The sequence below is a fragment of the Vicugna pacos genome, chromosome 20 (genome assembly GCF_048564905.1).
Source record: "Vicugna pacos chromosome 20, VicPac4, whole genome shotgun sequence".
Lineage (NCBI taxonomy): Eukaryota > Metazoa > Chordata > Mammalia > Artiodactyla > Camelidae > Vicugna > Vicugna pacos.
In genome coordinates this window covers 23,972,990-24,000,652 of record NC_133006.1, presented here as the reverse complement: position 1 = coordinate 24,000,652, position 27,663 = coordinate 23,972,990, and the positions used below count along the sequence as shown (strand labels likewise).

At 47.0% G+C, this 27,663-nt stretch overlaps 4 protein-coding genes and 3 non-coding genes across 10 annotated transcripts; 2 read left to right on the top strand and 5 right to left on the bottom strand.

The window, feature by feature from the left end:
- The first annotated feature begins 427 nt into the window (after positions 1–427).
- Positions 428–1,314, top strand: MCCD1 (mitochondrial coiled-coil domain 1). Its single transcript, XM_006215411.3, is given in 3 exon segments — positions 428–561; positions 563–593; positions 1,129–1,314. Coding segments are annotated over 3 exon segments (351 nt in total).
- A 321-nt stretch (positions 1,315–1,635) lies between these two features.
- On the bottom strand, positions 1,636–12,387 carry DDX39B (DExD-box helicase 39B). The gene is made up of 11 exons (XM_006215310.2): positions 12,243–12,387; positions 10,635–10,981; positions 9,775–9,902; positions 9,408–9,500; positions 7,028–7,211; positions 5,830–5,948; positions 3,646–3,777; positions 2,763–2,872; positions 2,500–2,644; positions 2,209–2,356; positions 1,636–1,855 (listed from the first exon to the last, which is right to left on the bottom strand). The coding sequence occupies exons 2-11, from the start codon at positions 10,843–10,845 to the stop codon at positions 1,839–1,841; spliced, it is 1,287 nt and encodes a 428-aa protein (XP_006215372.1). The 5' UTR covers positions 10,846–10,981; positions 12,243–12,387; the 3' UTR covers positions 1,636–1,838.
- On the bottom strand, positions 6,900–6,976 carry LOC116284517 (small nucleolar RNA SNORD83). Its single transcript, XR_004194304.1, has one exon. It is a non-coding gene; the product is annotated as a small nucleolar RNA SNORD83 (small nucleolar RNA).
- Positions 11,443–11,520, bottom strand: LOC116284516 (small nucleolar RNA SNORD83). The gene has a single exon (XR_004194303.1). It is a non-coding gene; the product is annotated as a small nucleolar RNA SNORD83 (small nucleolar RNA).
- A 1,497-nt stretch (positions 12,388–13,884) lies between the features above and the next one.
- Positions 13,885–16,872, bottom strand: ATP6V1G2 (ATPase H+ transporting V1 subunit G2). 3 transcript variants are annotated; one of them, XM_072945375.1, is made up of 3 exons: positions 16,763–16,872; positions 15,513–15,613; positions 13,885–14,994 (listed from the first exon to the last, which is right to left on the bottom strand). In XM_072945375.1, exons 2-3 carry the CDS (start codon positions 15,570–15,572, stop codon positions 14,821–14,823), a joined length of 234 nt encoding a protein of 77 aa, XP_072801476.1. In that variant the 5' UTR covers positions 15,573–15,613; positions 16,763–16,872; the 3' UTR covers positions 13,885–14,820. The 3 variants fall into 3 exon arrangements, with proteins under 3 accessions (XP_072801476.1, XP_072801475.1, XP_006215373.1); XM_072945374.1 differs by lacking the exon at positions 16,763–16,872 and adding an exon at positions 16,379–16,504; XM_006215311.4 differs by lacking the exon at positions 16,763–16,872 and adding an exon at positions 15,886–16,019.
- Positions 15,897–25,088, top strand: NFKBIL1 (NFKB inhibitor like 1). Of its 2 annotated transcripts, none has more exons than XM_015248729.3 (4): positions 15,897–16,007; positions 17,511–17,787; positions 23,949–24,170; positions 24,305–25,088. In XM_015248729.3, exons 1-4 carry the CDS (start codon positions 15,978–15,980, stop codon positions 24,889–24,891), a joined length of 1,116 nt encoding a protein of 371 aa, XP_015104215.2. In that variant the 5' UTR covers positions 15,897–15,977; the 3' UTR covers positions 24,892–25,088. The 2 variants fall into 2 exon arrangements, with proteins under 2 accessions (XP_015104215.2, XP_006215375.2); XM_006215313.4 differs by lacking the exon at positions 15,897–16,007 and adding an exon at positions 16,914–17,122.
- TRNAA-CGC (transfer RNA alanine (anticodon CGC)) lies at positions 21,403–21,475 on the bottom strand. Its single transcript has one exon. It is a non-coding gene; the product is annotated as a tRNA-Ala (tRNA).
- Positions 25,089–27,663: the final 2,575 nt, after the last annotated feature.

Here is a 27,663-nt window from a genome sequence, read left to right as displayed (position 1 = left end):
CAGGACAAGTATGAGCTTTCAAGTCAGAGACCTGGTCATGAATCCTCCAGGATTTTCCACCAACCAGCTGTAGAGTCTTGAGCACATCTGGTCCAGAGCGGGCTCTAACTGGTATTTGCTGAATCAGTGAGTGCTGAATGAAACTGAGCATTTCATTTGCAAACCAGTAGTGTAATTCCTACCTTGCAGAATTGAGAGGAATGAGAACACATTCTAAGAAAAAAGACATTAGACATGCAGTAGGCTAGGCACCAGAATTCTAAGGTACTGCCTACCCTGGCAGGAACATTTTCACATCAGGGAACATGAGTTCCTGGACTCTGGGGCCAGGTTAGGAGGTGGGTAGGTGCAGCAGAGCAGGGCAGGGGCAGGGCCAGGCACTGAAGCGAGGCTACAGCCCGGAGACCAGTTCCCTGCCTCACCCGCCATGGTCTTCCCTCTGCCCTGGCTCTCTGGACATTGCTGCCGCCTCCTCCTCCTGCCATCCTGGCCCTATGCACTTCAGGGCTCCTGGAGGCGCTTCTCCCAAGATCCCAAGGCAAGTACAGAAGAGACCAGCTCTACAAGGCAGTGGGAAGATGTCACCCCCCAGGGTAAGTGGACCAAGAGTGAGGCTGGAGGGCAAATTTGTACTGGGGGGGTACAGGGAATCACCTCCATCTCATCCCGTAACAAAGGCCAGCTGAAAGCAGACACTACCCGTAACCCAGGTGCTTGTTGCCTAGTCCCAACCCAGTTTCCCGGAACTTTCCCTGCCCCCAGACCACTCCAGACCTCAGGGGACCCTCTACCGCACCCTTCCCTCCTCACAGCCCACGAAGTCCTTGAACAGGAATTTCCCCTAACAGTTAACTATTTCTTTGGGGTGGGTTGGGACAGCAAGTCCTCCCCTTCCCATAACCCCACATGCTGCACAGGGAGTCAAGTCATAGCCCATGGGCTGTGATCTCTAATTGCTCTCCCATCCAGCCCCAGGCCTATGCCTAAGACAGGAAGTTAACCTTGGCTCTGCAGTAGAGGACCTTAAAACTAATGAGGTTGAAAAACTGGAAAGACACATAATTCCTTTCAGTGAGCCTCAGCCTCCTGCCCTAGTTGATGCTCCCTCCCTAATGCTCCCTCTCCCAGGACCCCCAGCCTCATCCCACAGATGAGCTGGCCCAGGCTGAGGAGTTGCTGGAACAGCAGTTGGAGCTATACCAGGCCCTGCTGGAAGGTCAAGAGGGGGCCTGGGAAGTCCAGGCCCTAGTGCTCAAGATCCAGAAGCTGAAAGAGCAGATGAGACACAGGGAGAGCCCGGGAGGAGACGCCTAAGCTTTCCACCAGTTTGCACTTCACCCTCCAACACTGGCAATACTGCATACCACTCTCCCCAGCCCTTCAATCAGGAACACCCCGGCCTCTCCCAGCCACTAAGAAAATGGAATCCTCCACAAAGGGCCAGGATATGGAAAGCAGTGAGGAATCACGGCCTCTGCAGTCTTTTCAGTCACATCCCCCAGTTTGACACCTCCCACTGACCTTGGCCCCACAGTAGCGCACAGTCCCTACAGGAACTTACTCTGGATTACGCCCTAAAATCTCACCCCAAATCCAATAAAGGGACGGAGCGCTTACAGATACCACAGACACATATGTTTTTTAGTTTTGTTAAAAAAAATTGACAAATCAGGAAGTGGGGGGATTAGGAGTGGTGGTGATGCAAAAGAGGGAAGCCATGGGGTGGGGGCTGGGGTTGTCAGGGGCAGGTGGCAGTAGTGTCTCCTTCATCCCCATGCCTGGTGTCATCTCCTGAAAAGGGATGGACTGTCACATTCCAGAATGGGTGGGTGAATTCTCTACCGCGTCTGTTCAACTGAAGAAAAAACATGGCAGTTAGAATGAGGCATGAAAAGGAAAAAGCAAGGTTGGCAAAAACACCCACCCCTCCCCAACACATGCAGATGTTTGTATAGTGTGTGGGTCAGAGAATAGATTTGGGAGTTAAGAAAGAGAAATCATTTGATGAGAAGAGACCTCATATAGAAGTCTTTAAATTAAACATCCCAACAGGGCATCAAGATGGATGGGGTGGGGGTGGGGGGAAGGGAATGGATAATGAATTTGTCAAGTGTCCACTATGCACCAGGGGCTTTAAGTAAAGACCCACTAAGTAACAAGGAGAATCTAAAGAGCTGGGGGAGCCAGTTTCATGAGATCAATACTCACTGTAGGAGGAGATGTCTATCTCATCAGGCAGCTCACTAATATTGACTTCAAAGCGATCCTGCACATCATTGAGGATCTTGGCATCATTCTCATCTGACACAAATGTAATGGCCAAGCCCTTGGTGCCAAACCGGCCAGCTCTGGCCACCTGGAAGGAGACAGATAACATCTGTACACCCCCGAAGAATGAAGACAATCAAAAGGGGAATGAAGATGTAAGGGATGAAAAGATAATAGAAACTAAGGAGATGGGAGAGGATACTCGGATGCCCTCCTGGGTGTGGGGCTTACCCGATGCAGGTAGGTGTCGGAATCTTCAGGCATGTCGTAGTTAAAGGCAATGTTCACCCGCTCGATGTCCATGCCTCGGCCAAACAGGTTGGTGGCCACAAGAATTCGTCGTTGAAAATCTTTAAACTGCTGATACCGAGAAAGCCTTTGTGAGAAAGAAAGTAAAAAAAAAATAAAATAAAACAAAAATGTTGAGTTTCCCTTCTCACAAGGGTCTCTCTTACTTTCAAGGACACAAAACATCTTCCCCATCTCTGACTCACCTCTCCTCCTGGGGCATCCCACGGTGGATGGCAATGGCTGGGAAGTTCTGCTCCACCAGAAGCTGGGCCAAGGCGATGCAACGCTGCACAGACTTCACAAATATCACCACCTGTGTGTGTGTGTGTGTGTGTGTGTGTGTGTGTGTGTGTGTGTATGAGATTGGTGGATGTGGGTCCATGTGGGTGTGTAAGAGATTATATGCAAGAGTTTTCAGAAATTATACTCTTCTGAAAGAATTCCTTAGTCCCCATCACGTTTCCTCTTCTGCTCTAAGTATAATATAGCCTTTCATAGCCTTTCCCTCTTGGCTCTAATTTTTCCTGAGCAGACAAGACATGCTACAGAGAAGGTAACGAAAACAGTAACCAAAATTACCAGACATATTAGGAGACAAAAGAAGCCACCTCATGAGAGAGTGTAAAAATTAGAACTAAGGTCTGGAAAGACCAACTTTCTCACTCACCAAAACATCAAATGTAAGGACTATCCTAACTCTAGAAAGTAGCTTTTAATGCAAACAAATCACACAACAGGTAGAGTGACAGAACACTTCTCCCTCAGCAAGTAGTACAAGAAACAAATTTAAGAACCCAACAGGCCTAATGTATCTTGGGACTTTTACCAACTTATAAAAACTCTTCAAGATTTTACTTGAAATTAATTTTGTTGAGAATGTGTCTGTGCCAGCCTTGGAACAGAAAAGCAGTTCCCACCTTGCTCTTGCTCAGCCCCACAAAAGACACTTTTTTCTCACTTAACAGAATTTCATTTAAGAGGATTGTTCCACCTCTCTCTTTTACACAACATACATGGTTTCCTCAATGAAAGGGTATATAACACACGTTTCTGCTCATCTTCCCTACTGGACCCTGAACAACTGACCTGGTTGAATTCAAGGACATCCAGAAGGTCAAAGAGTTTCCGGTTCTTCTCGTTGTCCTTCAGTTTCACGTAGTACTGCTGCAACCCATGCAGCGTCAGCTTCGTCTCATCATCCACGAAGATCTCCATTGGCTGGGGGGGAGGGGGGAGGCAGGGGGTGGGGAACGGGAGGAGGGCAGAGTGGGGGGGTTAAACCTGGGGGGGGTGGAGGAAGCTGATCTCCAATACACCCCATGGGGGGATGGGGAGAAGAGAGAAGATTGAAAACCCAACCCCACCCCCAAAAGTACCCACATTTTAATGTGGTCTTTCCCACGTTAGATCTAATTTCATTCCTATCAGTTGAGTTTTAAGACTGCCCAACTGAAAATTGTCATGGGAAAGAACTTTGCAGGGAGGAAAAGGCATAGTGCAACCACCCAACGGCAAAATGCCATTACCTCAAATGGAGGTGGTGGAAGAAAGAAAACAATGGGAGATGATTCTTAAAGTGAGAACATAATCCAAACACCTGAGAAATGACAGGAAACAGTGACTCGAGGTCAGAATAACTCCGTCAGAGCTGGTTATAATATGGGGGAGGGGACAAGGACTGCTCCATTTGAGAATTCTCTCAACTAGGAGAAACATATCCCTATTGGGAAGTGGATGTCTTTAAGATCAGAATGCTTCAATGGACATTTCAAGTCAAAATGCCATGAAAAGACAGGCAAAAATTATTCAAGATGAGCAACTTGCCCTCAGACTAAAAGGGAAGTTTTAGATGAAACTGATCTCTCAACTAAGAATCAAATCATCTACAGTATTACATGGAAGGTATCAATAACTGGCGCTAAGAAGCAAATTCAGAGCAGCAGTTATTCACTCATCCTAAAACAGACACACCCCTGCCACACACACACACACAACCCTTGAAGGGAAGGAAAGCAGCATTAAAAAAAGACGGAAATTGGCAACTCAACTCCAAAGCCCAACTTCCCTAGCACTCTTCACTAACTTGGGTATGTATTTAACATGAAGACCCAGGGTCTAAGATTTCAGTAAAGAATGTATGTGTCATGGGAGAAAACCAGAAGCCCAACCCTAGGAGGCAGACTAGCAAAGGTAGGCTTTCCAAAGAGAAGTTTCATGGCCTCCTTCAACATCTGAGTCCCAAGCATAGCTACAGATAAAGAGTCATCTTCCCTCGGGAAGGAGCAGAGCAGGGAGGGAAAGAACACACTCCACTGCTTATACAACTGGCCCCGCTTAGCCCCAGACCCTAACACCCACCTGGTTACATCCAAGTGGAGCTCCTCACTTTACCTTTCCCATATCCCTCTGAGTATTAAAAAAGTGTATGAAAGAAGAAAAAAAAAATCTACCACCCCATTCAGAACACCCCGCCCCCCAACACAAATGAAGGGAAACGGGGAGCACGGCACGCCTTGGATTCAGGAAAAAAACCGGGAACGGAAAAAGAGGCTGGTTTTGGTCCTCGGCTTCCTGGTCAGGTTCCCCGCGGCCTCCGCTGCCGCCATCCACCGCCGGTGCCGTCTGCATTCCCCCGCCGTGCCACGGTGCTTCTCTGCCGCCGGCTCACATCAACCGAGGTTCCGGATGGGTGCGAGGAGGTACGGGTAGGAAGGAGTAGGGACTCGGGGATTGAGGTGCCAAAGGCCCCCACCCCTGGAGGTGGGGAGGGAGCAGATTCATTTGTGCTGTTTGCTCTTCTTTTGGACATGCCCTGCCATCTGTCTGTCCCTCTCTTGCTCTCCTGCCACCGGGAGGTTATGAGTTTGGGGGAGCAGAAGGCTCCAGTTGTATGCTTGATGCCACCTTGAGGATGCGTGGCTGTAGGGGGTATGTAGGAGACGATGGGTGGGTGGTAGGGCAGAAAATCCTGCCCTCCCCCCAAAAAGGGAGAAGAGGTTCAAAAATGCTGTGATTGAAAAAAAAAAAGTCGAACACTACCCGCTCTCACGTTAACCCGACCAAGTCTTCCGGAGTTTCCCTGGCGCCCGCGCAGACCCTAACACTAACTGTCTCTGCCTCTGTGTGTCTCTTCAAGGCGTCATCACTCCCAAATGGGCACGTGCCCCCTTCTTGGCGCTTGAAGGACAAGGGAGTCTGGAGGAAGAGGGCGCGGAGGGGGAGGAGGCAGCGGGCGGGGAGTGGAGGGAGAGAAGGTAGAAGGGTATTTACGTCTTGCATGAACTTGCGGCAGACTGGACGAATCTCTTTGCTCAAGGTAGCACTGAACATCATGACCTGCTTCTCATGGGGGGTCATGCGAAAAATTTCCTGGACATCCCGACGCATGTCTGAGAAAAGGAAAAAAAAATACTATAGGAGAAGAAAAGCATATACTATAAACAAAGACCAAAAGGCTTCCCAATGAGGTAGAACTGCTAGAAATGGGTAAGCAGGTCTCATGTCAAGGAAAGATTTGCCTCAGGTCTCTCTCTCTGTATTTTCTCCAACCACCATGAAGTCATATCCAAATAACAACACAGTGGAAAGAACAATGAATCTAGGGCCAGATTCCAGCTCTGTGTTTTTTAACCATACAAACTATCAAATGAAACCCCAAAGCCCACAACTATGAAATGGGGATAAAGTCCACTGCAGCTCACAAAGGTAAGTTCTTTGAAAAATGCTTCACAAGGCCCTTCTTACTCCTCTCTCCCCGAGCCCCAGCTGTCTACAAATATGGCACACCTATCACATTCCAGCTGTCAGAGTCCATTCCGTACTTCCTCTGGATCACACTGTCCTATCCAGTCAGGGAAACACGACATTCTACCTGGAGCCCACCTTATAGCTTGCCATCTAGAATAGACAAAGATCATCTGGAATCACTTATCCCTGGGGCTATGTCCATCCCTACTTCCTCATTCACCAAATTTGAGTTCCTATAAAAATCTTTCTTAACCCTACTTAGCACACCAGAATACCACACCAAACCAACTCCCACACTATCTGTATTAATCCTAGAACTTAAGTCTAGAGATCTATTCAGCTATAAATTCTGACAACATGTGGTAAGCTCAGGATGTCAGGAGTAGACTGTCTCCTCTTCTAGTTTAATTTTCTCCCCTATGACACCCACTACAGGGACTTATAAAGAAAAGAACAGATGTGTGACTGATGTCCAAAATCAGCAAAGTTTCTCCTCTCAAAGATAAACATCTGTCACAGAAGGGAAGAACACCCTTTCCCTTGATCACCAAGGCTGCTTAAAAAGCCTAACAAAGACTGACCAGGGAAGCCAGAGCCATCAGTCATGGGTGATAGATTAAGAGTCGTCCTGGCACTAAAGTGCTCCAGTAGCAAATAAACATCATTTGGCTCCAAAAGGCAACTCCCAGATCACTAGCCCAGTCTCAGCACTGCTACTCACCGAGCTGTTCAAGCATCTTATCACATTCATCCAAGATAAAGTGTTTAATGTGTTTGAGGTTGAGGCTCTTATTTCGAGCCAGGGCTAGGATGCGGCCAGGGGTCCCCACGACGATATGCGGGCAGTTCTTCTTCAGTACCTCTTCATCCTTCTTGATAGACAGACCACCAAAAAACACTGCGACCTGCCAACCCAGAGAAAAACAGCATCTCACAAGGAAGAATTCAACCTCCCCAACATTCCCATCCTTTCAGTTTGCTCTAAACCAATTTTTAGAATATTTCAGACTAAAGGGAACGTAAGTCTACTTTAAAATTATCATACTCTCCAAACACTGAAGCTAAGAAACAAAAGTGACTTCTCCTGTTATATGGCTGATCAGGACAGTCAGGACTAGCATTTACTTCTTCTGACTTAATCTAACAGTCTTCCTCCCCAAGACTCTTAAGGGTGGGCGTCATTGTGAAAACTGGGGGCGGGTGCATGCTGCAGTGTGATGGGGGAGCTAGGGGCAGGGAGATAGCTTAGCCTGCACGAGGTCCTGGGTTCAATCCCCAGTACCTCCTTTTGAAAAAAGTGAGAGAGAGAACAGTAAGAAATCACGAAAGTGTCAAGTACCACAAAAAACTCATGGACATCAAGTGTTTCTAACCAACTCCAGAGTTTTAAACTCCTTTGCATAAATCCTAGGAAATTACTGATTCAGGCTAAACATACCACGCCACGTTAAAATCATTAGGGGAATAGTTGCTGAGGATCTGGGCTTTAATACAGTATTAAAAAGCATCAAAAACTGCTTTCTAGTTCAAGGGGGGTTAAGATCAATCAAGGGTTCAGACCGTCATGACCCTAACTCTAGGCTAAGTCTAAAACCACTAATTGTGGGACAAGCAGTTATGCATCAAAACAAGAGGTACACGGCATCATTTATGAAGAATTCTCGCCAAAAATGTTTAACCTGAATGAGTTAAGCTTTCAAATATAAATCTCAGTTCACAAGAAATACTAGGAAGGAAGAACAAGTTAAAACACAAGGGAATAACCAGACAAACCCAGAGACAGGACATTCTGTAGAACTAGCCCAACCACTTCAACAAATCATTGAAGCATAATTTTGAGCAAAATAAAGAAAACTTAAAGACGATGTCATGATAATTTGTATTTGATCTTGACACCAAGAACATCCTCTTTTGAGTCCACAAGGGTGATGAGTTAGACCTATAGAGGAAGTGCAATCCTAGCTCTCTAATGAGCTCAACAATAAATTTTTCCAGTCTTAACAGTGGAAACTGTTTCCCGGTTATTAACTTTTAGAATCAACCTACAATCAAGACTGCTTGCAGGGGGAGGGTATAGCTCAGTGGTAGAGTGTGTGCTTAGCATGCACAAGGTCCTGGGTTCAATCCCCAGTAACTCCAGAAAAAAAATATTAAATAAACCTAATTACACCCCCCCCAGAGACTGCTTGCTAAAAGGACAGAAAGTAAATGCTAATGAAATTGACAACGTGAGAATACAGGCACATATATACAGACTGTATTTAGAGAATTTCAATTAATACAGTTTTCAAATTCTGAGAGAAAGAACAGTGTAAACAAGCTAAATAATTTTGTGAAAAAAGTAAAAAAGGCCTGTAAGTTGACAAACTGAAAAAACAGTGCCAAATACTTGGTTTCACAAAACTATCAGAACTTAAAAAAAAAAAAAAAAGGTTAACTAGCAGTACTCTGAAGTACAATTAGATAGAAGAATACAAATCTTTTCATTATAAGGCCCTATGGATTATTTAAGCATTTTTATCATGCACAGGAACTACCATTACTACATTAAGGCTACTACTCAAATGTTCCTAGTCTTAAATATAAAGTAATAATCAATTGAGGAGAAAATTCTAAAAATCCGAACAGAAATACAGTTTTTTCACCCCAGGAGAGCAGAAGTTATATACATGGGTGCTTCTCGAACTCTAGTTACCTGAAAATCTTAGAATACATACTCAGTAGGTCTGTGGTGGGACCCATGAAATCTGCATTTCCAGTAGGCTGCCAAATGACACTGAAACTACGGGTCTGGGAACCACACATTGACTATCTAGGTTATACAATGCACAGGCGTATTTATACAATGTGTTAGAAACCAGTGCAAACTAAAGCTTCTCCAAAATTAAGAATGTAACAAACGTCTCTGAAATTATAACGCATATGCAAATGAGCCCTAAAACATAAATCTCTTATACACCAAAGTTGCAAGATACATGTAACTGAGATTTGTGTACGGGTATTTAACACATGGTGGGACATGAAGACCGCTGATCTAACAAGTCTCCAATGCCTCCAACTCCCCACACCCTCACTCTCCCAGAATATTCCCCCTGGCTCACCTTGACGTTGGGCATGTATTTAGAGAAGCGCTCATACTCCTTGCTGATCTGGAAAGCCAACTCCCGAGTGTGACACATCACCAGTACAGACACCTAGGGGGAAGGGGAAGAGTAGATGGAGACACACACATACCGTATCCCTTCACCAGCTGTGACACAAAAACACATCTGGCAGATCACAAGTGACTACAATTCTGAGATCTAGATCATTAACCCCATGTGCCCTATAGCTGTCAATCAAGGATGATAAACTTCATCTTAGCAACAAGCCCTCATGGCTCTGAATGCACCACATAGCTGAGACAAAAACATCCTTCCCGAACATTACAAACCAAAATCCCTTCCCCAACACTCTCCCCAAGTGTACCTGCCCAGTAACTGGCTCCAGTTGTTGCAGTGTGGCCAGCACAAACACTGCTGTCTTTCCCATGCCTGACTTGGCCTGGCATAGGACATCCATTCCCAGGATGGCCTGAGGGATGCATTCATGCTGAACTAGAAGCAGGGGGAAAAAAAGTTGAATTAGACTTCACTCTACCACCTTTTCCACCATGCCAAACCCATTTCTCATCACTCAGTTCTTAAGTGGTTCTTGTCAATTTCCAGATCTTTTCTACCTCTCTGCTTCCTCAAAGTGATCTCCAAATCAAACCTCCCCAGTTCCTTCTAGCTTTAGCCTCCTCCAGCTCCACATCCCTAGTCCTGCTAACCCTCTTGCACCTATCAACTGCTCACCCTAGGTGCTCCTGTCTTAATGTTCCTTAATCTAGAACAATCCATGACTTCTGAATGCCTGTCACAGGCCATTTCTCCTACTTAGGTTGTCAGGCTTTGGGTCACATAACTCTGCAACTTTGGACAAAATGAAGGACTTCGATCCTGATCTAGAAACCAGCCATCTCTGAACCATCCATAAAGGTTTCCAGAGACCAGAGTTGGCCAGCTCCAACCAGCTCCTCTCTAGCAATTTTAAATTAAAAATCAAAGTGACAAAAATTAAAAACAAGCAGACAAGGAGAAAGGCAGACTTTAAGCTGCTTTTAGATTAGTACTTACTCGCTCTCATGAATGAAAAAACCTATATAAACCTCTTCAATTGCTAAAACAGTTTTTGGTAGTTATTTCGTCTATCCTAAATATAATCTGCATCACCTGAGAAACCACAACCATATCTATTTCTTGTATCCTTAAAGAGCAGTGCCTAACTCTGTCCAACAGAAAATTTACCTTCTGATGGATGCTCAAAGCCACAGTCAACAATGGCCCGGAGCAACTCTGGCTTGAGCAGGAAGTCGCGAAAGCCAGAGCTGTGAATGGAGACGTAGGAGCCCTTGACATCCTTCTTGGCAGGGGCCTCAGCCCCATCTCCCCCAGCTGCTGTTTCCACCTCATCGTCTTCATAGTCTAAGAGCTCATTGTCCACATCGTTCTCTGCCATAACTGAGCCGGCAGGGGGAGAAGGGGAGGGGTCTTTGGATAGGTTCACGCAGAATAAGCGAAGACAAGGGAGGAAGGAGAGTGGGGGCTTGAGGAACAGCAGAAAAAAATACACACAATAGTTTCTGACAGAAGAGCTGGGGAAAAAAAACAGGGAGAAGACTCATCAGTCATGAGCTGGGCCTTCACAGCCTTTTCTATACCCACACGCTTCCTGCTCTCCCTAAACTATGAAACATTTATTTACCTGGAAAGAAAAGTAACAAAGGAACAAGACATAATAGCAAAAGGCAAACATAATACAGATAATAGAGAAAGTGGCCCCAAGGGAGGTAGTTAGGACACAGGTTCCCAAGGAGACAGTATAGGAGAAGCAGAAAACGCTAAGTTGGAAGGGCAAGACCAGCTTATACATAGTCTTGGTATGTGACGGTAGTGAGGGGAAAAAAACCCGTGAAAAACAAAACATGACTAATGACTGAAGAAAGCGGAGAATGAAGACGGAAATGACCCCCAAAAAAAAAAAAAAAAAAAGAATCCTCAATGGAAGACCTTGGTGCTTTCCCTACAATCTCAAAGCGTCAACCTCTAACATAGCAGCCATCAGTCAAGGGTGATAGATTCAAGTCGTCATTGCGCAAAGCCCTTACCTTTCAAAATGAAAACATAATGTGGCTGCCATCCACCTCTCCCACCCAGCACTCCAGCCTCCCAGTCCTCAGTAACCTCCTTCTGATGCTTAAGAAATCCTTAATTAATTGCGGGGGGGGGGGGCAGAGAAATGGCCCGGCCAGAAAAAACTCCTTCATACGATGAGTAAAAAGATAATAATTGAGAAAGATGTATTCTCGTTCCAGCTAACAGAACCTTTGCCAAGTGGTCTCACAGCACCGTTGGGCTACTCCTCAGGGGCGACTCCTTTCCGAAAAACACAATGACACCACTCGTCAACATTTGGACAGCGCTCCAAATAATGGTGGACAAGTAAGAGTCCAACTAGGCCCAGAAGCCAACTATTTCCACCGCGGGCCAAGGGCTCAGAGAAAAGCGGGAAGGTGAGAAGAGCCCCGCCTTCCCCCAAAGCCCAGGATCAGAGAACGCATAACACCTCCTATCACGGTCGCTGGGGCCTCTGATAAATTAGGGGTCCACTGGAGGAGCGAAAAGCAAAGGAAACACAATGGCGACGAAGCCACCATCTTGGATTGACCCCCTAGATTCCCTACCTCCCCCTGAAAATTATTGCTCCCGAAAGAGATGCAAACGATGGATGTAATGACCCAATCAGACCCCAGCGACCAGACCAGAGCCTATACTGTGGTTATCAGGAGCCCATGCGACAGGATGGCCGCAGAGGAACGCAGATGGACGTGGATGGTACCGAAGGCCAAGGCTTACCTGGGCAAGGCGAAGACGTATGGCGGCGGCAACAGAGACGAAGGAGGGAATCTGCCTTCACTTCCGGTTCCCGGCTTCCCTCTACCCAGGCCTCCCGCCTTCTGGGCTGCGAGAGCGCAGACGCAAGGGACCGGAAGAAGGACCTTCCACTGTTCTATAGTTCCGCACGCTCTCTGGTTGTCTTTAGAGATGCCTGTGTGAAAAAAAATTTTTTTAAGTCACTTCTAAGTGCTCCGCTACTGCCAGTAACAAAAGCATAAAGGAGACTAGCATCTTCTCAGATGGTTATTCTTTTCTTCTTGTCCTACTCTTTTCCACGCCCTTCTCCTCTTTATTTAGGTTCTTGCCACGCAGGTCTTCTCTCTGGGCACCCCTCCGGGGGGCACGAGGACCCAAGGTGGCGGGACTGCGAGTTCCCACGGGGTCCTTGGCCCGGTAGTCAAGGTGACCTGGGGGCGTTGGAGCGGGAGCTAGGGGACGGCAGGCTCCAGGTGAGGGAAGCGAGTGCTCACGGTCCTACCCCTACCCTTTCCCTAGCCGTAGGGCAGGCGGGCGGCATTTGCCCAAAATAAAGTGGGCCGATGTAGCTGATGCCTTAAGGTCCCTGAAGTTCGTGGACTTGGACTGCGAATCAAAAAGGTGTTCTGAAGCCACCGTATGGGGGACGGGGTCTAGATTCTGCCCCAAGTGTTAAAGATAAATGGTAGGGCTGGAGGGTTATGTAATGTTTTATAAATATTGTTAATTTGACCAGAATGTACTTAGCCCCGCCCCCAGTAGCTCCTTTGTTCAGCCTGGATTTTTCTTGAATAAAACATTTGATGTGTCCCTCCCCAACCCCCGCCTTTATATGCTACAGAAGTCAAATGTGACATAACAAAAATGACAAACGTTTGGCCCTTTACCTGTTGTCACACTTAACCACTTAACATCATGGTGTATCATTAATACCATTCTATAACAAGCAAGCAGATTTAGAGTAATAAAGCAACATGTTTCCAAAGTAATACAGCTAACAGGTGACAGAGCCAAAATGTACACATCTCTTTATTCTCTACCTTTCCACCTGCTTCAAGAGTCTAGTTAATAAACTACGGATTATCTCATTGGTTTAAGTCCTTGATGAAACAGGCTTGTTTCCTGTGGTCAAAAGAACAGTAATCCAAGGATGGTGTCATGGAAGGGCAGTTTTTTTTGGGGGGGGCAGTTTTTCCAACCCACAATATCAATTTTTTCAACAGTATTTATCAATTGTCTATCCTGTGCCAAGTGCCATCCTAGAATCTGGGGACACAGCAGTGAACACCTGTGATCACAGAGTTCACATAATAGGGGAGACAACACATAAACATGTCAAGTATCGATAAGTGCTATGAAGGAAAATAAAGCAACGTAAGGGGCAGAGTGCTTGTTCCTACAACCTAGCTTTTCTCTACAGTTGCCATCTTTAGTCCTCAGGTTCCCAAAGGAGGAACCACTTGTTTCTCACTTTAGAGAAAAAATTACGTACCATTTGCTTTTGTTTCTCCAACAATCTTCAAAGGACAGCCCTTTTGGCTGTTTGGGGAATCAGTAAACAAGGAACAAGAGTGACTGAAAATGAGAAATGATGAAACAAAAGGAGGCTGATTCGAACCACCAATCGATTTGCCCATAATTATTTTATTGACACTTTTTTATTGTTACAAAGGCAAAGTAAGGTGTTGAAGATGTAGAAAGGAAGGCCATGCATACGAGGGAACAGCGTCACTTTAGATCTCAGGAAGCAGTGAACATCTGATGGGTCTTTGGAGAATTAGGGAGAGAGGGAAATCCAATAAAGAGAAAGACCAATTTAAGAGAGACAAAAAGAGAGGCTAATAAATGCAAACATCTTCCTGGAACCACAGTAGAGAGGCTAAATGAGATCATCATTTCATTTTTTCAGGGATCATAAGGTCTCTGGGAAAAGAGGTGGGAAAAACCAATTCTTTAGAGAATAACTCGCACCACAGAATGAATGAGTAGAATTAGCCACAGACAGAAGTGAGGAATCAGCTGTGTTTAGGTTTTGGTAGGTGGGCAGGAAATAGTAATAATATAACAGGGTTGCCATTTATTGGACCACAGCTACCACATGCCAGAAACCATGCTAGGCTCTTTACGGAAGAATCCTAGTAATTGCAGCAACCCTGCAAAGTAGGCGTGATTGTTACTATTCCAGTCTTGCAGAGGACACTGGGGCTACAGCTGAAGTAGCTTGTCCTGGTTGCCCAGCCAGCAAGTGGCAGGGTCGGGAGAGAGACCCAAGCCTTCCAGGCTTTGAAGTTAGTATTTTCCACATCCCTATTTCTCCATGCTACAAATTTCATGAGGGTGACTTGGGAGTTTATGAGGTCCCACTGAAGGTTAAAGGACAATCAGGAGATTCAGGTCTGAGCAGGACATTTATGAATTTCAAGGGAGAATTATTGGAGCCTGCTTCCAAGAATTTCTTGGGAGTGGAAAGGAGAGAAGGATTATGGTGGGAGGTGATTTTGACTTAGGGAGTTCTTTGAAGGAGGGAACTGGCAGGAGGAGTCAGGCACCGGGGTGGATTCTAAGCAGCAATCCGGTAGTTGGGGTGGACCTGGGGCCTGACGTTGCAGACCATGCCAAGAAGCTGGGCCAGGACACGTTCTCGGTTTCTCTGCTGGGAGCTCTGCATGCCCTGCACCTGGCGCCATGTAGCCTGCTCCACCTCAGCAGACAGGTTCCCCTGGGAGCCCATGGCCTGGGTTGGGAGGGGTTGGGAGGAGTGGAAGAGAGAAAGGAAAAGGCAGAAACAGAAAAAGAAGCATCCAGGCATGTGGAGGGAAGGATCCTGGAGCCAGGCCAGGAAGAAAGGCCCTCTCCAAAACCACTCCCATCCATGGTAATATCCAGACACCAAAGAGCCACACAACGCCCTCTCCTCTAAGACCTGACATGCAGCATCATCCTAAAACAGACCATACAATCCCCACCACCTCACCACCATGCCCATAAAGCTCTGCCTTCCACCCCAAATGTCATCATCATACTCTACATAAAATGTGGCGATTCCCCCCACCTCCCTAAATTGTACAAGCCCTTCAAAACTTCCAGACTCTTTTACATATCACAAAGCTTGACCAATGTCATGGCCCTCGCCAGGGTCCCCTTTAGCCCTTTACCACCTTATTTTCTTGTGGGATCACCCTATACACACCTCACCAGAGGTACCCACCAACTTGCACCCTGGGGTCCCCTCCCAACTTCCCCAGGACTCACCGCCTGCTGCTTGTTCTGGAATTCCTGTTCTCTTTCTCTGCGGTATTGCTCCACTTCCATCTGTGCTTCTTCCTTTGCCTGCTTCAGACGCCGGGCCTTTCCTGGAAGCAAAAGGAAGGACAGAGGTGTAGAACCCCCCCCCCCACCAAATGTGATGGTAGGGGTCAGTCCTTTCCAAAAGTTACTCTGCCTTCTCTCAGTCAACCAGGTGCTAGATTCCAACAGCCACCCATTTCTTCCCTTCTAAGAAGCCACTGCAGCCCCCAGCTGTCTCCCTCCTCTCCAGCCTTGAGTTATCCCAAGGACTCAAAAATGTTTGTTATCACGTCCAATTTTCTTTCCAGACTTCTAACGGAGACATGAGGAGACTCACTCTTTCTGGCATCTGCCACCTTCTCAGCCGCCCGCTTCTCGGCTTGCAGGAGCTGCTGGATACCCTGGGACTGACTGGCCATTTGTGTCGTTATGACCGATGCTGTTTCAGATGCTACCAAGGTACCAGATGGCTCCCCCTTCTTTCCTCTCCAAACCGCCTACTTCTCCTCCAGCTGTTTGCTGCAGCCTTCCCCTACCCCTGGGTCTTAGTGCTCCCCTTTTCACTCAGCCTCTTGCGCCTGGTGTCTCTCCCAAAATGATCCTCCCATTGATGGCTGGTCCTCTTCCACATCTCACTCTGGCAGTACCCAGAAGAACCGCCTGAGGGCAGCAGAGACCACGCCCAAAGCTGCCTGCTACCATCATAGCAGGTATAGACCTTCCCAGTAGGAAGGTCTAGGAATGGGGGCAGGGGTAGAGAGGAAAGGAGTACTGGGGAGAGAAGGAGGCATAGAGGGATTAAAAATGGGTTGAGGAGAAAAAGAAATTACCATGCGTGGCGTGTTGGGAACAGAGTATGCTGGGCTTCTCTGAATTCTTCCAATTTCTCTTCCTCTCTTTTTTCTCCCTGCCATTTCCATCTAATTTTTCTACATCTTTCCCAATTCCAAATTTCTGCACCCATCTCACTTTCCTTGTCCTACGGTTGTTCCGCGTGTTTTTTTATGTCTGTGTTTTTCTCTTTATGATCTGTCCCTCTTCTTGGCCTCACTATGGTTTTGGGTTTGGTTTTCCATTTTCACTGTGATATTTATCCTGTTTTTATATTCTCCTATTTTCTCTTTTCTCATTTTTTTGTCTACCACTGAACCATCTCCTCTCCTCAGTTGGGGGAGGCGGGCTTAAACCTCCACATAGCCCTTGCCTATGCTTACCTTTTCATCGCATATCGCATTATCGTCCAGTCTTCCGGTTTCAAACGGACCGTTTGTCTTGATTTCCCTAGTTTCCCCCCCGGAGACTACAGCGAGGAAACACCTCCCGCCCCCTTGGGGCGGAAGGACATCGATAACGCGCCACACAGTTCATTTCCGCCCTTCACCTGCGTCTTGGCTTGCGCCATTTCCGTCAGCCTAGAGTGTCTCCGCCCTTCCCGCCTCCCTTCCTCCGAGCGTCTTAAACACAGGCCTTGAGCCTACTGCTCCGGGGGTACTTAGGGGGGCGGGGGGGCAGGTCTGATGAGTAACCCCTCCCCCCAAGTCCCAGAGGGAGAAGCCTCTACATCTGTCTACCGGGTACATCATATTCAATTTCTAGATCATTATTTGAAATTATCCGTGACTTAAGATTCAAATTTCTTTTGATAAAAATTTACCCCACCAGTCTGTTTTTTATTATATAACAAAGTCCTTTATTTAAAAAAAATGGACTAGTGAGCCTTGAAGTAATCATTTATCCTTTCCTCAAATTTTACATTAAAAAATAAATGTGACCCCAGCCCCCCTCAATTTTTTTCAAACCTATCGCCTGGTAAAGGAATGAGGGTTAGGACAGGCCTTATCTCTAGCTGAAGATGTCAGAAGAAATGGGGAACGGAAGGGAGAAATAGTGTCAGAGATGGAAGGGAAAGGACCATCCAAGGCTGGGGGTCTTGACTGCTGCATTTTTTTCCTTCTTCCTCAGCCCAAGAGTTCCATGGCCTCCACTTCCCGTCGCCAACGCCGAGAACGTCGCTTCCGTCGTTATTTGTCTGCAGGACGGCTGGTTCGGGCCCAAGCCCTCCTCCAGAGACACCCAGGCCTTGATGTAGATGCTGGGCAGCCCCCACCACTGCACCGGGCCTGTGCCCGCCATGATGCCCCTGCCCTGTGCCTGCTCCTTCGGCTTGGAGCTGACCCTGCCCACCAGGACCGCCACGGGGACACGGCACTGCATGCTGCTGCCCGCCAGGGCCCTGATGGTGAGTCTGCCTGGTGGGGGACAAGGTCATGAACAACTGATGGGGTCTGAGACCAATGGTTGAAGGCCAGTGGTTGAAAAATAAGCTAGTTTTCTGGTCATGGGACTTAGGGAAGTAGTTGATCAAGTTGACTTGTGACTATCATTTGTGCCTTTACATTATTCCCCAAACAGCAACTAGTATCCGGTTTCACATCTTCCCGGATTAGTAGCTCATTTGTCTCTTGACTGGTTGTTGCCTGTAGTGCAAACAGTAGAATAGAGGGTACTCTCCGGAGTTACATTGCCTGCGTTCAAATCCCAGCTCCACACTTAATAGCTGTGTATTCTTAGGCAAGTTACTAAACTTTGCTGATCTTTAATTTGCCCATGTGGAAAATAAAATAATAACCCTTGTTGTGTGCTAGGTGCTTCTCACACAGCAACTCATTTAATTCTTACGACTACCCTATGAAGTTATAAATACTCATATCATCCCCCATTTCTCAGATGGAGAAACAGCACAGAGAAGTTAAGTAATTTGCCGAAGTCACACAGCTATTAAGTGGTAGAGCAGGGATTGTATCCCAGGCAGCCTAACTAGACTATCCATGCTCTTAAATATCTGCTCTATCCAGTGTGATACTTTATAGAATTATACAGTGATAATGCCCGTGTTCACAGTGCCCATGTTGTGACATGTTTTGAGAATCAGCTGACACCATACATAATTAAAGCACCTGACACATGATAAGCACTCTAGTTGCTGGCCGCTATTCCTGTGGTTATCAGCAGATGCCTCCTCTCTTACCCTCAGTTCTGAAACTCAAAAACACTCTTGAGAATGAAGCATTTTTCGTCAGTTTGCCACCAAACTCATTTGGTGACAAAACCTAACCTGAGCTAAAATGAGGCTATCTATGATATGTTTTTCTCCTATTGATGTCAATATTCATACATTTCACTGCAGAAACATTGATGCATTTGGTGACTGGGGCTGCCCAGGCTCTCCTGGGATACATAATATACAGTGTGCAGTTGTCCCTTGATGTCCAAGAGGGATTGGTTCCAGGACCCACCTCCCTGAATCCCAAAATCCACAGATGCCCAAGTCCCTTATATAAAATGACATAATATTTGCATCTAGCCTACATACTATCTTCTTGTTACTTTAAATCGTCTCTAGATTACTTGTAATACCTGATACAATGTCAATGCTATGTAAGTAGTTGCAGGAAAGCATCAAATTCAATTTTTGCTATTTGGAACTTTCTGTCATTTTATTTTTCCTGAATGTTTTAGATCTGTGGTTGGTTGAAGCTGCGGATGTGGAACCCAAGTATATGGAGGGCCGACTCTATGTATTTTCAGATCAACTCTGTCAAATCCCCAAATATATCTGCATTCTGGAAAGCCTTCGATATGGAGGGTTTCATATGGGGACCTGTTAATACTATAGTGGCAGTGGAGGGAGCTCTGTAGAGGTACAGCCCTCCCTAGGAAGATAGTAGGTGAAATTCCTTTTCCCCTTCTAGAGATTTTCCTTCTCAAGTAAGAACGTTAGATGAAAACCTCTAGGTTGAGATGAGCAACCTGAACTCAGTTTGATTGCTGTTATCATCCCCCAGCTCTCCAAGAATATACAGGTACCCCACTCACACCCTGGAACCTCCCCAATTTGGTCAAAAATCCCCTTTTCTTTAACTCCCCTAACATGAGTGAGATAGGCTGGCCTACTCAGAGTTTTTTTAACTTAAAAACAAAGAGAGAAGGTCTTCAAAGGGCAGGCATCCAACTTGACATTGCCATTGTACGTGGCAACAGAGCAGAGTACCCTGAGACAGACCTCAGACCCCATCCAAGTTCCAGCTCTGTCACTTAAAGGCTGTGTGATGGGGACATGCAGCTTAGCCTCTACAAATCCAATTTGCTTCTCTAAAATGGAAGTTGTGACTAGTAAATGAGGCAAGCACTTGGTGCAGTTTTGGTACTCGCCAGATGATAAGAACTGTTATTTTTATTCTTACATTATTTAACTAAGGCTTTCTGAGTAACAAAAATATCCCTCATAGTAGATAGGTGCTTTGTTCATCATACTGAATTCTAAGAAGCATATGAGATTGATATTATTATTCCATATACAGATGAGGGAAGCAGGACCCAGAAGGTTCTAGACCTTGCTGAAATCTCACTTATACTCAGGTCACTCCCAAGCCCGCTCAGGCCTTCTTTCCTCCCAATCCTCTGCCAGCCCTGCCAGCAGGTGGCCTTCTAACTCCTTGGTAGAAAGGCCCATCTCTGGAGACCACTGCCTTAAAATGCAAATGTTTTCTTTGAACAGATGAAATGACCCGGAATCTCCTGGGGGAGTGGAGGTTTTCCCTCAGTTCCCGTGTCAGGTCTGAGGGACGTGCCAGTTCATGCTGGAGTGGCTGGGCTGGGTTGTCACATCCAGTGAGGTGCCAGTGGATGGCACTGCTTTTGAAGCCTTTGAACGTTGAGAAACAAGAGGTCATTTTCTCACAGTCTTTGTAAAAAGAACAAGTCCAAAGCCAGCTTAGTTTTTTTTTTCTTTTTTTAATGTAATATTCACTACACTTCTGCTCTGTGCCAGCACAGTATTAGACATTTCCCACCCTTTACCCACTTTGATCTGCTCAGTAGAAGTAGGCTGTGGCCCTGCTTTACAGATGACTGAGCCATCCGGTTTACGTTCCCTTTGCCTTTCCAACTTTATCTCTCACAGGACACCTACAAATCTGCAACTCCTGCTACGCGGTTCTGTCTGCAGTGACCCCAAGCATCTTTTCAGCAAACCTGCCTGTCTGTTATCTGTCTCTTGCCTTTCACCTTCCTGTACACCTTGCTAAGTTTTCCACCTTGCTGAGTTATTCTCCCTTCTCAGCCAGTGTAAGCCCCACCTCCTTCTAGAAGCCCTCTCCAACCACGCTGCCCACTGTTACCTTTTCTTCCTCTGCACCGCAGTCAGTCGTCACTCAATATAAGCTTTTGATACAGGCAGTTTTTTCAAAATATGTCGTACCAGTTAGTATGAACATCTCTTTAAGGTAGAAATCATGTCTCATTATGGGGAGGAGAGCAGTGCTTCCATCACTAAGATGAAGTGTGGGTTTTTTCATATTTATTTTTCCCAAAATAAAAGTAGAACATGTTAATTAAAGAACATTGAGAAAAGTTGATCTTAGACTGCTAAATTGATGGAAAAGTCAGCATTTCACATCCCTGGAGGGGGGTGGTGAACTATTTAATAAATGGTACTAGACTATTTGGCTTCTCTGGGGAAGAGTTTTAGCTCACAGCCAACTCAAAAGTAAATTACAGCAGATTAATCATCTAAATATGACAGAAAGGGTACATACCAAATGCATAGGAGGGTTTTCCCTGCACAGTGGAGGGTGGGGTGGATAAAACTTGGAAGAATCAAGAAAAGCTTAGCTTTATCTATGATGTTTTTATTTCTTTAAAGTAAAATGATGTTGTAAAAATGAAAGTACATTAACATACCTCATATGTTAGCAGGAATAGGGATGCTTATCATACTGTGCTTTACATTTTTTTTTCAGTGTTTTTTCTTTTTTTTTTGTCTTTATTTTTTTATTTACTTATTTATTTTTGATGGAGGTACTAGGGATTGAACCCAAGACCTCGTGCATGCGAAGCACACACTCTACCACTGAGCTATACCCACCCACCTCAGTTTTTTATATTTCTGAAAAATAAATGTTTTAGGAAGAAATACAAAGGAATGATCTTGGAGTGATATAAAACCTTCCTAAGAGTGAAATAAAGTCAAAATCTATAAAAGAAAATATTGTTTCAGATTTAACTACATAAACACTTTAAAAAGACAGATGGGAGAAAATAATTACAATATATGTAACAGACACAAGGGATTGATATCTATACTGTATTAAGAGCTCTCATGTCTGCATATATAATTTCTAGAGGGAAAATAGACAAAGAATATGACAATTTATTTTCAAGAGAAACACAAAGAGCCAGAAAGCATATGAAAAAGAAAAATCTTTCATTAGTAAAGTTGTTTGTTTAATCTATCAGATGGGCAAAATTTAAAGGGTTGGTAATACTCAAGTTTGGTAAAGGATGACACAAGTGCTCGTATATTCTTGATGAAGTGTTGGCCAAACTTTTTGAAAGCAGTTTGGCAAAACTGTACATGTTGTTTGACTCAGAAATTCCACTTCTGAGAATCTACCCCCACAGAAGTACTGTAAGGAGTCCACAAAAACGGATGCATGAGGCTCATCATTTTTGGAAACAGAGTCTGTCTTTTGGGGGTGGGAAGATTTGTTTGTTTCATACACACAGCAGAACACTACACAGTCATAAAAAAGAATGAGTTAGACTATGTCTACTCCTGTGGAAAATATAAATGAGGTGTTAAGTGAAAAAACAAGTTGTCAAACAGTACATTGTAGTATAGTCACATATCTCTGAAAAGAAATTATCATTATGTATGTCTGTATACACCAAGACAGGACTGGAAGGGTCCATAGCAAATTGTTAACAGTGATTAAATTTATTACTCATTCTTTAAAAAAAATTTCATATTATGTCCCTTTCACATAAAAACATCAGCTAAGACTGGGGGAAAGCCACCCATAGTCCTACCACTCAGAGACTAGAAGTTTTACATCTTTCCCTCCAGGCTGTTTTTTCAACCATAGGATTTGGTCTCTTTTTTTATGCAGTTGTGATAGGATCCAATTGCACAGTTTTGAGGTGAGCTTTTCCACACACAAACATAATTTTTAGTGACTGTTTAATATTATGTAGCAGATTCTACTTATCATGTTTTATATAGTTGGAGGACTTGCTCCCTAAAATCTGTGAATTTAAAAGCCTCCCGTGCAAGCCTGAGCATCCACCTACCTTCACACCTGGCTATGAACCCTGGTGGGGAATAAACAGTTGAAAGACAAGACCAGGTACTTGCTGGGTGGGACAGGTTGGGAGGGCTTGTGATGGGTCACATCAGTACTAAAGCCAAGCGCCCTCAGCCCTCGTCCTGATGTGGTTTGGGTGGGGTGACATGCAAGTGTGCCAGGAGGTGAGTGGGGGCAGTGGGCCTTGGCCAGCCAAGGTTGAACCCAGTCTGTCTTCTGCTTTCCTGGCAGTGGCAGGACAACCCTTCCACTGTCCTGTCCTTTTGCAAGGTAGCCAGTGTGTTCTAGCACCACAGAATAAAGATTTAAGGATTGCTGGCCCATTTCCTCCTGCCCTAGGGAGAGAAAGTAGGTTTACAGGAAGGGAGGGTGCCTCACTCCCCTTCCTCTGTCCTGGGAGTGAAGAGGCCATGGCAAGTGGGGCTGGCCAGGGGTAGGGTGCTGGGTTGGCAGTGAAGTGAGCAGCATGGTACTTGGCAGACACTAGAGGAGATGCATTGAGGTCAGGGCTCAGGAAGAAGGGAACTCAGAAATTTCAGTCCCTCTGCTGTTTTCCGCCAGCCTCCTGTCAGTCAGCCCCTGGGTGAAACCCTCTGTCTCAGCCCCTTTCCCTTGCCTTAGGTTAGTGGTCATTTGGAAAGAGTCTGCTTTGTGCTGGGAACATTTCTGTGGCTCAATTTCCTTGCTGGTGTGGACTCTCTACCTCTCCTCACCCCCCTCCCAGCATCCCCTGGGCAAGGCTGGCTGAGAGAAATTCCCCTGAAAATAATTATCTTACTCAGTTTATTGAAAAGCGATATAAAAAGGTAAATATTACATATTTTATATTTATAATGGTACAGGGTAGGATGTTCAGGTATTTTATCAGTTTGAATAGTTTTGGCTGAGAAACACACTGAGAGGTATTCAAGCCCGAAATGGAATACATAGTCAGGAGTTCTTGACATCCCCTAGATGGCTAGAGGCAGGCCGGAAAATGTCATTTGACATAGTAGAGCTCCCAGGACAGTAAATTGGTTTATGAAGACACAGGTCAGAATATTTTAAACTACCATGCTTATCAGGCATGTGGTAAGCTATCGGTAAATATTTTGTGAGTGACGGTGATTTCCTAGTACCCAGGAGGCATCCATGTGGGCAGCCTTTTTGTTGCTCTAAGACCAAGGGAGTGAGTGACCAGCAGGATTCAAGATGGCGGCCCTGCCAAGGAGTGGGAGTCCCAGCTAACTTCTGCTCAATGCTCTCACACCAACAGCCTACACGGATTTCTTCTTGCCACTGCTGAGTCGCTGTCCCTCTGCCATGGGAATAAAGAATAAGGATGGGGAGACCCCTGGGCAAATTCTGGGCTGGGGACCCCCCTGGGATTCTGCTGAAGAAGAGGAGGAAGATGAGGCTTCCAAGGAACGGGAGTGGAGACAGAAGCTACAGGGAGAGCTGGAGGATGAGTGGCAGGAGGTCATTGGAAGATTTGAAGGTAAGGAATCCATTTTCATCCACAGCCTCCCTTCTTCCCCAGTGGCCGCTTTTCCTACACTTGCTGCATGAATGCTCCCATGGCACCTTCTCACGGCCTCTCCCCAACCACCCCCATCCTGCCCTCCCAAACAGATGATGCTGCCCACGAGACCCAGGAACCTGAGTCCTTCTCAGCCTGGTCAGATCGCATGGCCCGGGAACATGCCCAGAAGCGCCAGCAGCAGCAGCGTGAGGCGGAGGGAGCCTGCCGACCCCCGCGGGCTGAGGGCTCCAGTCACAGCTGGCGGCAGCAGGAGGAGCAGCGGCTCTTCCGAGAGCGAGCCCGGGCCAAGGAGGAAGAACTGCGTGAGAGCCGAGCCAGGAGGGCACAGGAGGCTCCCGGGGACCGAGCGCAGGAGCCAGCCAGGGCAGGGCCCAGGGCAGAGCACCCCAGAGGAGCAGGGAGGGGCAGCCTCTGGCGCTTTGGCGATGTACCCTGGCCCTGCCCTGGGGGAGGGGACCCGGAGGCCATGGCTGCAGCTCTGGTGGCCAGGGGCCCCCCTTTGGAGGAGCAGGGGGCTCTGAGGAGGTACTTGAGGGTCCAGCAGGTCCGCTGGCACCCCGACCGCTTCCTGCAGCGATTCCGAAGCCAGATTGAGACCTGGGAACTGGGCCGTGTGATGGGAGCTGTGACCGCCCTTTCTCAGGCCCTGAATCGCCATGCGGAGGCCCTCAAGTGACCCCAGGAAAAAGGCAAGAAACTGCAGGGAGTGCAGGGCAGTAGGAAAGGGATGACGAGGAGGAGGCCTCCGGTGCTAAACAGCAGAGGATATGGGGTGGGAGCAAAACTTGTAATGAGCGGGGGTGGGGGGATGTGGGCCACCGCCACTGCTCCTTGACTCTGCCATTTCCTAATAAGACCTGGTTCCACATCTCACTCCTGGTGTCTCCTCTGCCTTTTTCCATTGCTGTGGTTTTCATCACCCATGACATCTCCTTTCCCGCTCCGCCTGCCAAAACCCACAGCTCCTACACACCTGCACCATGCATGCACACACTAACTCGTGCCCTCAGCTGGAGACTAGAAGCTCCCTGTTTGCCCGCCTGCCTGCCCTCCCACAAGGGCGGCCCTAAGAAGGCCCAGTTTGCCCTCTGGTCTCTCCACTCCCTATGCTGGGCTCCTCTCCACTCTTTAGTCAGTGGTTGGAGAAATAGATGTGAACGGAGGCAAAAAGGGGAACAAAAGCAGTTTCCCTCCCCTCCCCAGCTCCCCAACGAGAACCACATCCTCCTCCCCATTTAACACCCCCGTCCCCCAACACAGGGCTTTCCCTTTGCTGAGTCACTGAATGATCTGAATTGGGGGCAGCTGGAGCTGGAGGACCATGAGGAGGCTATGGGAGGATGGGGGATAGAAGCAGGATGGATGGAGGAAGAGCCCTGTGGGGGAGTGGAATTTTGGTTGCTAAAGTTAGGAGCAGGGGAAGGAGGTGGAAAGAGCCAAATTATGTAACTTGGGTTGTCTATTCTTGGGCAACCAGGGATCCACACCCGAGGCCATCTCTCCTCTCTGCCTTCTCAGTCCTGTGTCTCCTCCTCTAGAGCCCCATTCTCAGTTCCCTCCATCCAGCTTCTGCCCCATTCCAAACCTGGGCTTGTCTCTGGGCAGCCCAATCTTGGCCTTCCAGATAAATATCTCCTTCTGAGGTTGAGGAAGAGATCCTGGAGGGTGGAGAGAGAGGGTTTAGGATTCCCAAGGTGGAAGGAGCGGGGCACCATCCCTTCCACTATTCATACCCAGTTCTGACTCCAGCTCCCTGGAACTGGGATAGGAAGTTGTAGACAGGACCAAACCCACTGCCCTCCACCAGGACACTACAGGAAGCTCGGCAAAAAGAAAGGGCAGGACTGAGAGGAGAGCACAGATGTGTGCTGGCATGTGTGCAGTCTGCACGTGTCTGCAGCAGAGAATCTTATGAATCAGAAACGTATTTTTCAGGTTTGGTCTACACAAGAAAGTCCCAGGAGTGGAAGTGGAGGGCGATAGGGGACAGGGAGGGGACGCCTCTGGAAGCTGGGAATATGGGTTGGGAGTGAGACCTTTGGAGAAGGCAGAGCCAAGAGGCCCCAGGTCTCCGAGCGACCAGGCAGATGTTCATGGGGCAGGAGAGGAAGGGCTGGTGAGAAAGATCCTGTGAGAGGAAGCTGCTGTGATTCAGAGAAGAGACTTCGAGCTGTGAGCAACCCAGGCGTCCGGTTCCCCTCACAGGCCGGAGCTTTCGGAAGTGGCATGCAAAGAGCTCAGGTTCAGAGTAGGGGGCGGAGTTGGGGTTAGGATCCCTCAGCTGGGGGTTGAGAGGTAAGCAACAGAAAACTTGAGTGTCTAAATGTGTTCCTTTACCCAGAAGATTTTTCTCTGGTTTTTAAGCACATTATTTTTCTCTCTGCAAGAGTCACATAAAACTGAAGCAAAATAAGTCCTGTTAGCTGGCTCCCCAGACCTCCCTCTTTCCAACGTCTCTACCTGGCGTCTGGCCCCCAGCCCTGTTGGGGGTTCCCCTGAGATGAGGGCTGTTCACTTTCTCTGACCACATGGTTTCCGCTTCTGTGTCTCTTATTTCCTAGGCTGATAAAAATACTGAGCCCCAGAGGCCCTGGCTTCCTCTGACCCCCTGGGGCCAGGCAGCAGGCATCCTGTCCACCACGGAGTGGGTGGGGAGGGGGGACCAGGGATCCCCAAGGGGTGACTCAGTGCCTACAATGAAACACTGGGGTAGGTGGATGTGTATACATCTGTCTGCTCTCTAGAGCTGGAATGAGGAATCACTTCTCAGTGGAGAATGCATTGGGGTTCAGTTAGATAAACAGGGTTGGGAATGAGACTGGTGAGATTGAAGAGGATAATCTGGGGGACTGAAATTGTGGTAGGTTTGGGTTAAGAAAAGGGTCTGGGAGGGACTCTATTCAGTGCAGTTCAGCAGAGCATCAAGTAGCCCAAAGATAAATTCAAACTCTGCTTCAAGTTTACATCCAACCAGAGAGGCAGGCCCCATACCTAATTAACTGATTCAAGGCATGCTGAGTAAATGTTAGAGTAAGGTACGGTGGATATAGAGAAAGGGGAGGTGAATTCTAACTGAAGGCACCCTGGGTTCCCTGAAGAGGGACAGGGCATTTGAGCTGGTGCTGATGAACAGGTGGGATTTCTGCGGGCAAGGGTGATAGAAGGAAAGGCTCCAGCGATGAGTGAAACGCCTTGAACAGAGGCTGGGCATCAGAAAATAGAGTGTGTACGTTCGGGAAAGATGAGTGTCCCGAGGTAGATGAAGCGCAGGTGTGAGGGAGCACGTGTTGAAGAAAGGACACAGAATGTCAACATAAGGGATTTGGACTTTATCCTGTGAGCAGTGACGCTGTGACAACCATGAAGAAGAGGGAGAACTGGGGAGCGCTGCAGGCGTACAGGCAAGGGACAAAGAAAACAGCTGACATTCTTTGAACACATACTATAT

Excerpts from the sequence above, each read along its gene's own strand:
- DDX39B (XM_006215310.2), bottom strand. The coding sequence starts at position 10,845 with ATGGCAGAGAACGATGTGGACAATGAGCTCTTAGACTATGAAGACGAT. Across the intron at positions 2,873-3,645 it reads ATGTCCTTGAATTCAACCAG|GTGGTGATATTTGTGAAGTC; the intron begins GTCAGTTGTTCA and ends ACACACACACAG. Across the intron at positions 2,645-2,762 it reads GGGATGCCCCAGGAGGAGAG|GCTTTCTCGGTATCAGCAGT; the intron begins GTGAGTCAGAGA and ends TTTCTCACAAAG.
- ATP6V1G2 (XM_006215311.4), bottom strand. The coding sequence starts at position 15,967 with ATGGCCAGTCAGTCCCAGGGTATCCAGCAGCTCCTGCAAGCCGAGAAG. Across the intron at positions 15,614-15,885 it reads GGTGGCAGATGCCAGAAAGA|GAAAGGCCCGGCGTCTGAAG; the intron begins GTGAGTCTCCTC and ends TTTTGCTTCCAG. Across the intron at positions 14,995-15,512 it reads TCCAGAACAAGCAGCAGGCG|GCCATGGGCTCCCAGGGGAA; the intron begins GTGAGTCCTGGG and ends CTCCCAACCCAG.
- NFKBIL1 (XM_006215313.4), top strand. The coding sequence starts at position 17,066 with ATGAGTAACCCCTCCCCCCAAGTCCCAGAGGGAGAAGCCTCTACATCT. Across the intron at positions 17,123-17,510 it reads CCTCTACATCTGTCTACCGG|CCCAAGAGTTCCATGGCCTC; the intron begins GTACATCATATT and ends CTTCTTCCTCAG. Across the intron at positions 24,171-24,304 it reads GGTCATTGGAAGATTTGAAG|ATGATGCTGCCCACGAGACC; the intron begins GTAAGGAATCCA and ends CCTCCCAAACAG.